Source organism: Monopterus albus, unplaced genomic scaffold (genome assembly GCF_001952655.1).
Source record: "Monopterus albus unplaced genomic scaffold, M_albus_1.0 scaffold182.1, whole genome shotgun sequence".
Classification (NCBI taxonomy): domain Eukaryota; kingdom Metazoa; phylum Chordata; class Actinopteri; order Synbranchiformes; family Synbranchidae; genus Monopterus; species Monopterus albus.
In genome coordinates, this window is record NW_018128062.1 from 1,489,132 (window position 1) to 1,504,851 (window position 15,720).

General features: G+C 42.7%; 1 protein-coding gene across 8 annotated transcripts in view; it reads left to right on the plus strand.

Moving 5' to 3' along the window:
* Positions 1 to 12,706, plus strand: part of disp1 (dispatched homolog 1 (Drosophila)) — a 94,456-nt gene extending 81,750 nt beyond the window's left edge. For all 8 annotated transcript variants that reach the window (XM_020616951.1, XM_020616952.1, XM_020616953.1 and 5 more), the window contains 8 exons: positions 3,977 to 4,006; positions 4,477 to 4,600; positions 5,029 to 5,156; positions 6,897 to 6,991; positions 7,340 to 7,437; positions 8,165 to 9,754; positions 9,897 to 10,160; positions 10,298 to 12,706. In XM_020616951.1, coding sequence (XP_020472607.1) covers positions 3,977 to 4,006; positions 4,477 to 4,600; positions 5,029 to 5,156; positions 6,897 to 6,991; positions 7,340 to 7,437; positions 8,165 to 9,754; positions 9,897 to 10,160; positions 10,298 to 12,085 — 4,117 coding nt within the window. In that variant the 3' untranslated portion in view covers positions 12,086 to 12,706. The remainder of the gene's footprint in view (positions 1 to 3,976; positions 4,007 to 4,476; positions 4,601 to 5,028; positions 5,157 to 6,896; positions 6,992 to 7,339; positions 7,438 to 8,164; positions 9,755 to 9,896; positions 10,161 to 10,297) is intronic.
* Positions 12,707 to 15,720: the final 3,014 nt, after the last annotated feature.

Below are 15,720 nucleotides of genomic sequence, written 5' to 3' on the forward strand. Positions count from 1 at the left end.
TTTTTGACCTCTTTTGTCTTTTGTTGTCCCGAAAAAGAGAAGCGAGTCTAAGGGTTGATGCAATTGGGGGAACAATGACAGGAAGCGAGAGATGGGAATAAAGTTAGCAACAGAGTTGGTTAGGCGCGTGTGTGTGAAGCTCGGGGGGAAGAGAAGACGTGTGGCAGACTACCCGACTTCCTCTGCAGAGAGACTAAGACTAAAAAACTAACAAGGTGATCCTGTATCCTGCCCTTTCAATCACATTGCTCAATACATGGTTCTTGGCACTGCAGTAATTCTCTCTGTGCATTGATGTACGACCGCACATGCTTTTTACTCTGCCTGGAAGTCTGGCTATTCAAAACATCTATGTCCGTAGACTTTTACCTGTAGATGTCAAACAGTTCCTTGTGCACACTAGTTCCTTTCAAACATACCATAGTTTTAAATCTCTAAATTAGCCATGGTTGGACACTTCTCACAGTGCAATTTAAAGCCACCATTTTGGATCAGTGCCCAAAGATTTTACCACATTTGTCACTTTGTCAACTTTTACCCTGGACGGGCCAAATTTGCACAGTTTGTCGTGCCTTTAAGCAAACACTCATACATGTGGCTTACCCTGACCACTTCTCTGTTCCTCTCCTCTGTCAGCACGGTGCTAAGTGAGCAGCGGGCAGTCTGAGTTTACCTTATTAATTAGCCCAGTGATCCAGAAACACGCTCCCTTTGGTAAATGGAACAACACTGAAAGGTTACTGAGGACCAGGTGGAGGCGGGAAAGAAAATAAGAGTGTGCGCCAGAGTGAAGGAAAGAAGAGAAGTGGAAAGGGAGGAATAGAAAGTTGGATGGGGGACATTTTAAGGGCGTTTTAAGTTTGCTTTAGAGAGCTGTCATGAGTAGATGTGATCACAGAGTCTGGGAGGAAATCCGACGCAGTGGCTTGTAATCCCCACAGAATTTAGAACTTCTGTGACCATCAGTCAACACTATCTGTCTATTCTCATCACCGCCTTCATTTACTTTATAATTCTGATTTAGGTGGGATCATGTTGTGTTCTTGATTTATTACTTTTTGTAGACTACAGACAGATTAAGGCCAAATAAAAGTCAGAAACAGAGATTGATCTCAGCTTACCAAATCTTGAATTCATTGTCTAACATTGCTTTGTAAAGGTCACCTAAGTGTTATGAAAAGGGGATAAATCACTGCTGTAGACTTGATAGATTCTTGATCTGTCTCATCTTAGTCGTTTAAAGGTCCACGGCCAAATGGCCATCCCAGATATGCTTTACACCTTTCCACTTGGCTTGAAATGAATTCAAATTTCAAACCAAAATTCAAAGCAGACCTTTATTAGACAAATAGACATGCCTGAAATCACTTTTATGAATCCCTTCCAACTATTTTCAGTAACTCCACTCCTCCATTTTGAGCCATTATTCTGTCCTGAGGTCTGCAGTTCAAGGCCATACAAGGAAAACTAAGAGTCGGAGCACAGTGAAAAGAATTACATTAGCAGTACGGACTTTTCCCTTGGCTACGAGTTCAAAGAAGGGCAGGGAGAATGTGGCTTTCATTAGGTATTGTTGGTTTAACCAGGTGAGAGGTCCCTTTGTATGTTCAAGGAAAGTACACCTTACAGAAGTTACTCTTAAATAGACTCCTGATTCTAATCTATGTTTTCATGAAGTAAAACTTTGACATGTACTGTATCCTATATGTATCTCCAGAGTAGGAAATGTCCTCTGGGTGTGTGTGTGCATGTATTTTGAGACTGTACGACTTGATGTCTCACTCTTATATATTAAAGTGACCAGGGAAACTTTTTAAAAGGGATTTACTGCCTTTCTACAACCCACCCCAGTGGAGTACAATTCCTTGCCAGTAACTCGAGTTCATTTGTGCTTCCCATTACCACTAATTATAACATTCTGCAGATTTTCCTTTGATGACAAAACAGGCTAAAATAATGATAGCAACAAGCCCCTCTGGCCAGATTGCTTAAGTCGCTGTGCAGTTGTCTGGCGTGCTGATGACCTGATTGGCCATGGTGAAGAGGGACCTCGAGCTCATTTCCTGTTCCTCGGTGCCATCTGGGGGGTAAATTAAGGCAGTATTCTTTGTAGTAGTGACATGAATACCATCTTTGATGCACTCAGAAAATATTTTTAAAGTCTTTTTAGCTTTTAGTTTGAGATATTAAAGCAGAACATTAACTACCTATGTCTTCTGTGGAAGGAGGTTTGTCTGAAAAATGCTGATCCATGGTGGGGTCCAATTGTTTGTGTCCTTTGTCTGTGGTGGAGTCTGGCTGTTTGTTAATGGCACCACAGTAAAGTGAATGTCTGCCACTGAAAATACCTCCATAGGGAATCTAAGTGAAAGAAGTCTGCTTTGAAACTGGTTTGCATGTTGTCTTTGTTAAAAATTTGGTATTTGCTGTGTGGAGTGTTACAGCTGCTTGTTTTCCCATTTCATCCTCATGGTTGTATTCATTTAAAAAAAATGTCACTGGTCTGACCTGGTCTAAGCACTTTGGAAAACATGGGGTGAGGTGTTTAATTAGCAGCTAGATCCAAATCTAAAAACATTACTATTCCTTTGGCCAAGTTTTGCTAAATGCGGTCCTCGAGGCACCTGTCTTTAAAATGTGATCTGTATCTGGGCACATTACCTCGATAAGGAAAATTGCATGACAGGTGTAACTGCATACTGAATGCATTGGGGATGGAATGTGATCGGGTTAGCTAGCCCATGTTTATAGGAGGTCAGGCTTACATTGGGATCGGATCTCAGTCTGGTGTAAATACAAGCCATAGAGTGGGACCACATTCTTAAGAAAAACATCCGCCCAGCAAGTTGAAAGGTCACCTACCACCTCTTCCTGCTAACTAAGATGACCTCTTCTGCAGCAGTAGCATTGCTTCCCTGGACCGGAGACTTGCCAGCCCCATTTAACTAATGGGCATGTTGAGATCTGATCACAAGCAAATTAACAAGAATACATTTTAATACCAGGTTTTACCAAGTTGATTTTTTGGAGCTACAAGGTCGTTGCAGATTTGAGGACATCACAGGATGTGCTGGCCATCTGTCCCTCTGGATTCTCTCCATATACACTAGTTTCTGTCTCCTCCTACCCCCTTTAGCCCATATCATTTATCTCCTGCAGCCCTGCTGCGATCATGTGGCCATATCCAAGGGTCTTACTTCCTCTTCTTCCCTTCTCTTCCCCTCTACCCGGGGCATCTGCTGCTCCCAGCATACCAAACACTCCCCCACCACTCCCAGGAGGAGCTGATGAGAAGTCCAGATAAATGCTGAGCAGCTGAAGACTTCATGTGCAGTATGCCATATGTGTGTGTGTGTTGGTCAAACCTGCCAGTATCGGAATGCCTGATTGCACAATCCAATCCTTAAGAATGTGTCATTGTGTGCATGCAGGGATAGCTGGTGTGGCCTAGTGTGTGTTGGAGTTCTTTCTTGGTTGATCTTACTTGACTGAATGGATTTTTGCTCATATAGCTTCATGCATTTAGATTTAAATGAAAAATGTTGTTGAACAATCATTGGGAGCACTTGGGGATTTACTTTGGTTCAAGCTGACATCTTTTTCGGATCTGGTTTGGGTTCAATCAGAAATTCATCATGATCACTTTTAGCCATGCAGGAATTTACAGGTGTGTTTCAATCTGTAGTCTAAATGTTTATTTCTTCCGTATGTCAAAAGCTGTCTGTGTGTGACACATCTGGATTAGAACCAGAAGTAAGACATCTGAAAGGAATATGAAAACAAAGAGCTAAAAGTATTAAGTTCACTTAAAGTGGTTTTGACATTTTTAATGTTTTCAGCGGCCCAGCACTCAAGGTGTGTGCTGTTGCTAGAGGAAGAAAAGATGTCAACCTTTGCTCAGAAGTCTCAACAGATCTGTTTTTGGTTGGCTGACATGAAAACAATCTTGATTTATCTCCCTCTTTTTGTTTTTCAGCCCTGCAAGGCCCTTTCGGTTCCCCAAAAGGTAAGACCTGCCAAAAACTGCTTTTCTCTGTTGATATTCTGGATTGCATCTTTGCCTCCCTTTGTTCCTGTCATCCATCCATCACTGCTCCTGTGAAGCCATCGTTCCTCAGCAGTGAGTCATGAGAGTTATCAATGGGAGTTAGGTGTCTCTCTCTGTAACTGGCCCCTGTTAACCAGCAGCTTCTCATCTCTCCATCACACTGAAGTAAACACTGCAATCCAGAAATCTGCTTAATGGAAGATTAAGGCTTTTTCATGGCTTTCAGAGAGAATTAGGGTTGAAAAATCACCAGTATGCTGAGTTTTTCATAAAGATGGAGACTCTCAGGATCAAAACCCGAGACTACTCCAAATTATGCAAAAACAAAGTGGATTAGTTTGTATTTGATATTGCGTGTTTTCTTTACATCTACTTTTTTCTGCCTGTTTTGTCATTACTGTTTTCACCAAGTCTCTTTCTTCCTCCAGCTATGCCGAGTTGATAGCTGATTGGCCAGTGGTGGTGCTGGGCGTGTGCACAGTGCTAATTGTGGTGTGTGCTCTAGTGGGCATCCTAGTGCCTGACCTGCCTGACTTCTCTGACCCACTGCTGGTGAGTATTTATGCTGCTGTCCTATCTGGATAGAGATGATCATGAACTTGCCTGCAACCAAAAGCTACCAGACTTTGGTTGCAGCCTCCTCCCAGACCTGAAACACTGAGAATGTGTGGTCTGTGGAATTAACAAGGAGAATAAAACAGCTTCAGCCCAAAAGCTTTTTAAAAATATTAGTGTATCGAGAAAGAAATTACATTTCTGAGGCAGAGGTATGGTAGAGGTTGGTATAAGCCAACTTGAGCAGCATGATATTCCAGTGTAATTTATATTTTCTTCAATCACTGAGCATGTGATTTTCAAGGTAAATAAATAGCTATTATATGAACTTGCATGACTGTGCTAACGTTTTGTCTTGAACTTTATCGTAGAAGTGGCCTGCGTTCATACGCTCAAAACCTTTGTTCTTCTTTCTCTTCTCAAAGGGTTTTGAGCCACGGGGAACAGCCATTGGCCAACGACTGGTCACATGGAACAACATGGTGAAGAACACAGGCTACAAAGCCACACTGGCCAACTACCCCTTCAAATATGCTGACGAGCAGGCCAAAAAGTAACTTCACACACAGCTCTTACACTATCTACATATTTGGCTTTCTTCAGTTATTTGTGAAAGCATTTATGGCAGACAGACAGAGGCTGGCAGCTGGTGTATAGCCCACAGAGGTGTAATATATTTTATTTCTATCTGCAGAAGACTTTTGTTCCATATTTCTAAAGTCTAACTATTTAAGATGAGTCTCTCTCACTGAAGACTGTGGGATGGGGGTGGGAGGCAGGGGTAGTGAGGGGAGGAGGGGCCCAGAGGAGCTGAAGAGAACTGTTGAATGACATGCTGAAAAGTCTGAGCCTCCTCCTGAAAGAAAAGGGGAGTAAAGTAGAGTTCTGTCCATCCATGAGGTCACCCTGTGTCTCCTGTTAGCGGGATTCTCTTCACTAATCAAGAGCAGGTCTTTGCACGTCGCAGTCTGTCTGGTCTCTGTCTCTGTGTGGCTGTGTTCACTCTGCAGGTTTTCATGCTCGGGTCCAAATAGCTGCTGATATCTGATGTTTTTTTGGTTTGTTGTTAGTTTTTTAATTTTTCTGCTTATATATAACCACTATTGATGCCAACATATTTTGGTTATTTTTGTCTTTATGCTTAGATTGAATTTATGCACATCTCCAGCTACTAATTTGTCACTTATTGAGATTTTAATTGCTGTTTTACCTTATTACACAGACGCCTAAACCATAAAATGATATTGGCATTGCAGTGAAGTCATACCCCTCTGAATCTGATTTTGTATTCTATATCCATTTGGTTTATGATATGAATATCTAAAAGTTGCAACTTGACTCTGCTGATTACAAAATGGATCCTTTCAACTGCAGCCTGGATCTTTATCTCTGTCTCTTGCTGTGTCTGTGGCTGCCTTTGTCTTCTGCTCTGCCTTGCTCCATGTATCTGTCTGCAGGTGTAATTGTGTATTTATGTGCGTATTTTGCATATGAGAGGCCTCTGCTGCTGTCAGCAAGCTTCCCTGCCTCATCCCCTCTGTCTGTCAACCCTTCAGTCTCTCTGATAGCCACCTGATTACTCTGCCTTCCTGAGGATGTAGTCCCTAAAATACACGTATACACAGAAAGGTAGCCTGTCTGAACCGTAATCCTCAATTGCTCACTGTCATGTAGGAACTCTACTACTTTCCTAATGTTAAGAAATGGCTGTATTCTTTCTAGAACACACACTCACTCACTCCAGAGACACATGCACATCACTCCTTCAGGACTCTGTGCTCAATCAGAGCCACTATTATGGTTATTATAATAATGACACCATCTGATTTTGGATGAACAGCAATTACGGCTGCTTATTTCATTACTGTGCATCAAACCTGCTTCCTCCATTTTGTATCATTTTGATTCTGATCACTGGTCGGTTTTCTAAATCACCAAACAGGTTCTGTCTGGGTTTGGAGCGATTATTAGCTATAGCCTTGTATCCTTACTAGGGAGTGTTTCTGTCTCAGTTTCTGATCATGTATCAAATATTAAGAGAAGTATTCAAACAATATTAACAATATTAAGTATTCAAACAATATAACAAGAGTCCTGTGAAGCTCAAACAATAAATAGAGACAAGACTGGACTACAGGACTCATTCAGAAGCAGTACCAAGACTCTTAGCAAAATAGATCCACAATGTTGTTGTTTTTAAAGAATCTTTTTTACAGATTTTCATAGTGGCTGATTTAATAAGACGTACATCTAAGTTATGTTCACTGTGCCCCACTTTGTTTAATGGTTGTAGTCACCAAGAGACCAGGTGGCCAGAAGACCACTTTGACCGAGACAAACGGCAAGCAGAGTGGGACTTTAGTAAAGAGTTCTTCTGTGACGTGCCAGGTGAGATTTCACATTGTACCGATCCAGTGAAAGATGACTCCCAGATGGTTTTGGGTAGCTTTTTTATGTGTATGTAGCGTGGCTTCAGAAAGTATTCACTTTACATACACTCTGTGTTGTAGATTTAATTTTAAATAAATAGAACTGCCATCTTTGCCTGTCAGTATAAACACAGTAACCCATAATGTCAAAGTGATAAACAGGGCCTCTCTGTATTTAGAATCTTATTTACATAGCACATTTGACATAGTTACAAAGTGCTATACAATAAAAGAAAAAATAAAAGTAATAAAATCAAGAACATAAATCTAAAATGATAAAAACTTGAAAATGTTTTTCTTTATGCAGGTGATAGTTACTCTAGACTGGTGTTCACATCAGCTGAGGGGAAGAGCCTGTGGAGTATTCAGGCCATTAAATCAATGTGCAATCTGGACAACACAAGGGTACGTATGTGGAACAGAACAAGCTTTGGTCATGGACAGGACTGTAATGACAGCTGTAGCATCAGTAGCTTAGTCAAACATATAATAAAAGCTAGGGATGGGCAATGATTTTCCAATATTCAAAGTCATTTAATTAAGAACATAAGTGTTTCATGTGACTATGGTTTTGTCTTTAAAAACAAAGAGCCAGTATTTTCCCTTGTTTTTACTCCCGCATGGAAATAACACAATAATAAGGTGAATATATCATTTTACCACAGCGCCAAATACAAACAGCAGAGACTAGAGCCGTCAAGAAAAACAGCCATGTCACAAGGGCTGAAAAGGTGTCTGACCACAGATACTGTACATGGACAGTGCTTACAACTGGGTCGTATGTGATGGTCACCTGCCATTATATAAGCAAATGGAAAATACAGAGTGCTGTTCTTTGTCTAAAGCAGTCCCAGATACCCGGTGAAGGTGCTTTCCACCACCCTGGAACAGTGGGGACTTGCAGATAAACTCGCAGCATGCATATATATGACAATGTTAGCAATATGGAGCGAGAGAGGGGTCAGGGTGGGATCTTCGAATAGTTGTCAAATAGTTCCCAGCAAATATTGAATAGCATTTTAGCTTGAAATGCCCATCCCTAATAAAAGCTGTTCATTTTCTGTCTCTTTCAGACTTATCTCTCAGCTGTTTTTAATCCACCTGTGTTTTCGTAATTTGTCTCTGTCTCTAGGTACGTTCCCACCATGATTATTGGAGTCTTTGTCAACGCACTAACGACGCTTCCTGTTGCCCCAGCTGGACACTTGGGAACTACATTGCTGTCCTTACCAACAGGTCGTCCTGCCAGAAGATCACAGAGCGTGATGTATCACACACACTCAAGACCCTGCGCTTGTGTGCCAAGTACTACCACAACGGCACACTGGGACCCGACTGCTGGGACATGGCCCTGCGACGGAAAGACCAGCTTAAGTGTGCCACTGTGCCCCGGAAGTGCACTAAGTACAACGCTGTCTACCAAATCCTTCACTTCCTGGTGGACAAGGACTTCCTCAGTCCCAAGAGCCTGGACATTCTTCCCCCTATGCTCAAATACAGCATGCTCTTCTCCCCCACAGAGAAAGGAGAGACTATGATGAACATTTACATGGACAATTTTGAGAAGTGGAATTCATCAGACGGTGTCACCACAATCACAGGGATCGAGTTTGGCATCAAACATGACCTATTTCAGGACTACCTCCTCACAGACACAGTGTACCCCGCCATAGCCATAGTGATTGTCCTGCTGGTCATGTGTGTGTACACGCGCTCAGTTTTCATCACACTAATGACAATAATAGCCATCATCAGCTCACTGATTGTGTCTTACTTTCTCTATCGAATGGTCTTCAACTTTGAGTTCTTCCCCTTCATGAATCTCACGGCCCTCATCATCCTGGTAGGCATCGGTGCGGATGATGCCTTTGTGCTTTGTGATGTGTGGAACTACACCAAGTTTGACAAACCTCATGCTGAGCTAGCAGAAACAGTCAGTGTGACCCTACAACACGCTGCCCTGTCTATGTTTGTCACCAGCTTCACCACTGCTGCAGCTTTTTATGCCAACTACGTCAGCAACATCACCGCCATACGCTGTTTTGGCATCTACGCTGGGACTGCCATTTTGGTCAACTATATTCTGATGGTGACATGGCTCCCAGCTGTGGTGGTGTTACATGAACGCTACCTCCCTAACATGTTCTCGTGCGCCAAACTTCCCCACCAGCCGAGAGGTTTCTGCACCCGGATGTTCTGGGCAGGTCTTTGTCAGAAGGCCAACAAATGCCTGTTTACTGTCTCGGAGGCATCTAGGATCTTCTTTGATAAGGTGCTACCCTGCATTGTCATCAAGCTGCGCTACCTGTGGCTCTTCTGGTTTCTTGCCATCACAGTGGGAGGGGCCTACATTGTTTGCGTCAACCCAAAGATGAAGCTCCCGTCTCTGGAGCTGGCAGAGTTTCAGGTGTTCCGATCCTCTCACCCTTTCGAGCGCTATGATGCAGAGTACAAGAAACTTTTCATGTTCGAGAGGGTTCATCATGGTGAGGACCTTCACATGCCTATAACTATCATTTGGGGGGTAACCCCTGTGGATAATGGGGACCCCCTGAATCCTAAAAACAAGGGAAAGCTAATGCTGGATAGGAGTTTCAACATTTCCAGTCCAGCCTCTCAGCTGTGGATCCTCAACTTCTGCCAGAAGCTGAGGAACCAGAGTTTTGTTTTTCAGTCAGAGGAGCAGGACTTCACCAGCTGCTTCATTGAAACATTCAAACAGGTCAGTACTGCAGGAAGTATACATAAGCACTGAAGTATAAAAGAAATTTGATGTCAGAAATTGAATGTGACCCAATGGAAAAATAAATTTAGACCCTTTTTTAATGCTTTAATACCAACTTTTTTTAACCTGATTTGAACAGTGGATGGAGAACCAGGACTGCGTAGAGGGCTCCGTCTACCCCTGCTGCAGTCAGTCCACCTTCCCTTACAAGCCTGATGTCTTTGAGCTGTGCATAAAGAGAGCCATCATGGAGTTGGATCGGAGTACTACCTATCATCTGGACAGCAAGACCCCTGGGCCTCGTTTCGATATTAATGACACCATCAGAGCCATAGTTTTAGAGTTCCAGAGTACATATCTGTTCACACTGGCCTATGAGAAGATGTTCCAGTTCTACCGTGAGGTAGGGCCCACCTGCACACATTATTTCCATAAGATGTAATATTTATAGTTTTTGATGATACCTGTATGTACAAGAACAAGATCAGTTTTGTTTCTGCTTTAATTCTCCTCATATTTATGGTTGTGATTCTGTTTGAGGTGGATGCCTGGATCACAGATGAGCTGCACTACGCCCCAGCAGGCCTGAGTCATGGCTGGTTCATCAGCAACCTGGAATTCTATGACCTGCAGGACAGTTTGTCAGATGGCACTCTGGTTGCCATGGCACTTTCGGTGGCTGTAGCTTTCAGTGTCATGCTCCTGACCACCTGGAATGTCATCATCAGCCTGTACGCCATCTTGTCGATTGCTGGGACCATATTTGTCACAGTCGGCTCCCTGGTGCTTTTGGGCTGGGAGCTGAATGTATTGGAGTCTGTTACCATTTCTGTGGCAGTGGGGCTGTCAGTGGACTTTGCGGTCCACTATGGTGTGGCCTACCGGCTTGCCCCGGATTCCGACCGAGAGGGAAAGGTGATTTTCTCCCTCAGCCGCATGGGGTCTGCGATTGCTATGGCTGCACTGACCACCTTTGTTGCCGGCGCCATGATGATGCCCTCAACTGTATTAGCCTACACCCAGCTGGGCACGTTCATGATGCTGATCATGTGTATCAGCTGGGCCTTTGCTACCTTCTTCTTTCAGTGCATGTGCTGCTGCCTGGGACCCCAGGGCACCTGTGGCCAGATACCCCTGCCAAAAAAACTGCAGTGTCAGGCCTTCACTGAGGCCACATTCACAAACCCCTCATCTCAAGGGAAAACACAGGGGAAGTACCAGCTGGACAGCAGGGGTGGGGAGGTGGAGCATTACGAGTTAGAGCCATTGGCTTCCATTCAGAAAACTGAAGATAACCCTCGAGAGGAAGTTTGTACTCAGCTTTACAATGGAATCCCCCCTCTCCACCACACTGGCCCTTATTCACACATCCATTATAAGAGCAAAAGTGAGACTGGAAGAGCTGGCCCTGAGAACGGGCTTGTAGCCACACTGAGCACGCCATCCAAGTGCCAGTACTCTCAAAACACTAACTGCACATGTGGGGACCCCCCTCCTCCTCCTTCGCACCTCCCTCAGCAGTGGAACCCCCACTCGTGCACTCAGTCCCCCCAGGACTCCCCCTCCTGTCCTTCCACCCATCAGCTCTTTCCCCTCTCGAGAAATACCCAGAGCAAACAAAATAGTTCCCTTTTACTGTCACACCTGGACCCAGTGTACACACACATGGAATGCCATATGCACTATGTCCACTGTCCCCCTGCCCATTTCCACCACTGTTCCCAGGGAAGAGTAATGGCCACCAGGCAAGGTCCTATACACAGCTGCCATCTCAGGAAGTACTGCGCACATACGGCAAACCTGCAGGCTGGTTCAGCCAGAGAACAGAGATCCACAGCCCCAGCCCCAGCTCCAGTCTCTGGCTCAGAGTCTGTGGGACAAGAGAATGATCACAGACCCAAAATGAATCATTTAAGTCCTGACAGTAGCCAAAATATCAGCGCCCCAACACAACCTGACACTCAGTGCCCTTCATCACACACAACCTGTCATGAAAGACAGAAGGTGAGGGACAGAGACCATTGTTGTGGTGAAAACCATGTATCCACCACAACCACACAAACAGCAGCGCAAATGGATGCTTGTAAAATCCCTGGCAACCAGGAGAAGCTTGATGGTATTCCTGTCACATGGGAGGAAAGTGTCAAAAAGTGCCCACTCTCCAAAAGAGAGCGGGCATCATCCAGCTCTCCAAAGAAACTCTACTGTTTCAACAGGACGTTGAAAGTGAAGTGCAATTCAGCTTCAGAGTTTAACATGCCAAAAAGTGAAACCAGTGTGCCTCCTATTGCGGTAAACACTAATCCCTCCTCTGAAAGCTTATGTTGATAATAAAATATCTTAACAAAACGCATCCCAGAGCAAATAGCAAATTCCCCCTCCAAAAAAAGGAATGACACACACAATGTGTCTGTGCAATTAAACAATGTTTGGGATGTGTTTGCTGCCCAAGTGCCTCCCTGTATTTCATAAAACAACACGGATTCTGTTTATATTTTTCTTTTTGTACACGCCGCTTCTTCACCTGCCAGATTGTTTGATTTTACAGTGGAACGCACACTATGGATAAAGATATATTATCATGAGAAATGAGTGGTTTCTCACAAAAACACCTCCATGAAATTTTGCTAAGTGTTAAATCTACAGCAGCCATTTGCACCACCTGAAATCCTACAGTAAATATTGTGATATTGTATTTAATTATCAATACAAGTTGTCAGATATCAACTTTAACAAAAATGTGCCAGATTTTATAGGCTGATTTAAAAAGATCTGCCTGACAGTTTTGTATTTGTGGGAGCTAGTGTTGAATTCTGTTTGGTCTTGTGTCCAGGTTGCCACATGCCTCAGATAACAGGTGTACTGTACTATTAAAATGTCTTTTTTATCACCATTGTCCCGTTTTCTCCCACTGTCTGCTCTTTCTATCTTGTATATGCAGTACACATACTCAGTCCATGAAATGAAGTGAAGCTCAGTTCAACAAAAAACATATTTAATTGTGACTGTACGCCTGTTTTATTATCTCCTATCAGTATTATCTGTTACATCTGGCCAGAGGTCATTGACAGGATTTGGACTGGGCAGCTGTCTGTGCTCTTGTAGTTTGATTTAACCAAGAATAATAGGCCGGATCTTATTACTAATTTTGATACAGATCTAATCTTCTCAAGGAACAGGCGAAATAGGTTGTCACAGAAAACCCTCGGGTTGTGTGGCTCATTAGAAGCATTACATGAAATGAAAGAAGTGCTCTAAACTTTGAGGCCTGCTGAGACAGACAGCTTTAATTACAGGGAGACAACACTGGCACAAGAAAGCAACCCAGCTGCCAGCAGCAGCAGTTTTGCTTGTCTGTTAAATAGATACTGTACATTTTGAATGAGTTTGTATTTGGTAATATTTCCAGGGCAGCACTGGAACAAACTCTGCTCCGTGATCTGCTTGTTTTAAAACCTGTTTATAGCTGCAGCTTGTACATTAGCCTTCAAACAATTTGAGATTATGAAAGGAGAGCAGAGGATTTTCATATGCAGTGTTAAAGCAACTGTAATTCCTATTTTTTTACAATATCAGATCAAATTGCTAATTTATGTGAACTGTGGCAGCTTGTGATGAATCTATTGAGAATTATCACCTGAATATGAAGCAGCCTCCCATCAGGTGACTTAGAAGCTTGATTTCATATGAATGCTACTGTCTTACTATTTGTGTAAATAGATAATTTGCTCATATGTTCATAGTTTATTTCTGCTGCCTCCAAGTGGCTAAAAACCTGTTACTGCAGTCGCCCTGTTTGACCAGTCCTCAACTGTGGAGCTCCACTGGTACAGCTGGAGGCTAAGTATTATGCTCATTAGCTACCTGGTAGTGGTTTCCTGTTTTTCAAAAAGCAGATGGCAGAAAACACCTGTTTCCTCAGAGGTCAGTTGAGAAAAGAGGCAGTCATCCTTTCTTTCTGCTCCTTGTCTTTCCTCTGATGTGGAACGTGGAGTCCAAGCTGCTCTCAGAAAGATAGCCACAGAGATCTGTCAGTGGATGTGTGAATTCACACTGAGACCCCAAGCTTAAGTTAGTGATCTTTATATGGCTTTTTCCCTTTACTGAGGCTTTAGATCAAAGCCAAGCAGGAAATTAATTTATATTAATATTTCACTGATGATGTGGAATTTCAGAGACTATCTTCTCACTATCTTCGAGGTTTGCTTTGACAGTTCGAATTTAGTGCTTTAGTTTGTGTCCCAGACACTTTTCACATTGAGGTTGCAGAAGGGGGCTTCTCTGGAAGCACATTTAAGTTATCACATAGTAATAGTTTCAACATGAATTGCTAGTTTCCACCACAAGCCTGGCTCAGAAAAGTGGCTGGAAAATCGATGGATGATGAAGAAAAAGCTCCACTATGCTTTTGCTGGTTCTTTCCTTCCAACTCTGTCATATGTGCCTTAACCCAGAAACAAACTTGCACAAACAAACAAGCCCTATAAAATATGTTACATAAGTAAACCACCCACTCAGGGCTTGTGTGTTGAAGGAAAGATCTTATTAACACAGCTAACTTTGTGTTCCCTTCAGCCTCAGATTCTCGACAGCCACCTTTATTCTCCTCCTCTGCTCAATCACTAGATGAACACACTTCTAGAGGATCCCTCGTCAGGCTTGCACGAGCATCCTTGTAATTATATTTGCTTAAACAGAGGTCAAATATTAGTCTATGGCCATGGGGCGTGGTCTGTTACATGTCCCTGCAAGGGACAATCTCATAAGTAAGTGTGTCTGTTCTAAGTATATTCTGCAGGCCTGAAATAACTGAAGAGGCTTCAGAGCTGGAGAGCTTGTTTACAAGGTAAACATTTGCTTCCACTTTTCAAATTAGATTTTGGTGGAGGCACTGGACTGGACCAGATTTATGGGAGTGAAACAGGTCTCTTCTTTCTCTTTGGATCAGTGGAGGAGCTGAGTTATGTTTTAGTCAACATTAAGTCTTTTCTCACTTCTGCTCCCTAAAGTTCCATTCAGATTCTGTATGTCTTACAAAATATTACTATTTTTACGGCTGAGGTATCTTTCAAAGCTGAATTCCATTATATTGCTCATGATATATATATAAAAGTAAAATGAACAGACTATAAAGAAACCATCTTTGCAAGTCAAAAGTTCGTGTTTATTTAATCTGTTCCTCCTAAACATTGTGCTGTGTTAATGGGCCTCATTATTCCATCTACAAGTCATAAGAAACGCAGTACATGGAAGAAGGTAAGTAAACTTTGTACAAGTGTCAGTTCTCTGCACAGCCTTTGAGCCTGAAACAAGTTATTGATGATTGTCTTTAAACAAAAGCTACTGTTGATCAGTGATCTGAGAAGTACTCAGATCTCTTGGCAATACTACGAGGTAGAAATACTCTGTTACCAGTGTAATGTTTACTTAATGTAAAGGTATTAGCACCAAAATATACTTGTGTAGAAAATGGCACAATAATGTATATTATATTGTTGTATTATAATTATTAATGTGTTATTGTGTTCATCACCTGAAAGTAAAAAAAAAAACAAAAACATGAGAGTTTTAAAATGGTACTTAGAACTCAAGACTCTTTTAGGGGCTCTCAGGTCTCAGACAATAGCAACTACATTTTACATTCTAATAGAAACACTTGAAAAAAAAACCCCAGAAATTTCAGCTTAAACAACTACGTAATAAAAGCAGGCTGGACAGATGTTAATGTTATGCTGTGTTTAGATTAATGGACTGTCCATAGTGTATAAGCTGCAGACAGGCTGTAATGTTCAGAGCAGCTGGCTCATAAAGACAGCGAGGAAGCAGGCAGTTGGGGCCAACAGGACGGAAGTTTTCCTCTGCCCGGTAGCTTCCTGTTTTTAGACACACAGCTCAAATGAAGAGAAAGTGACTGACCTTAGATTCACTCTTATCTTACAGTCCAACAAACCCCGGGGCACAGG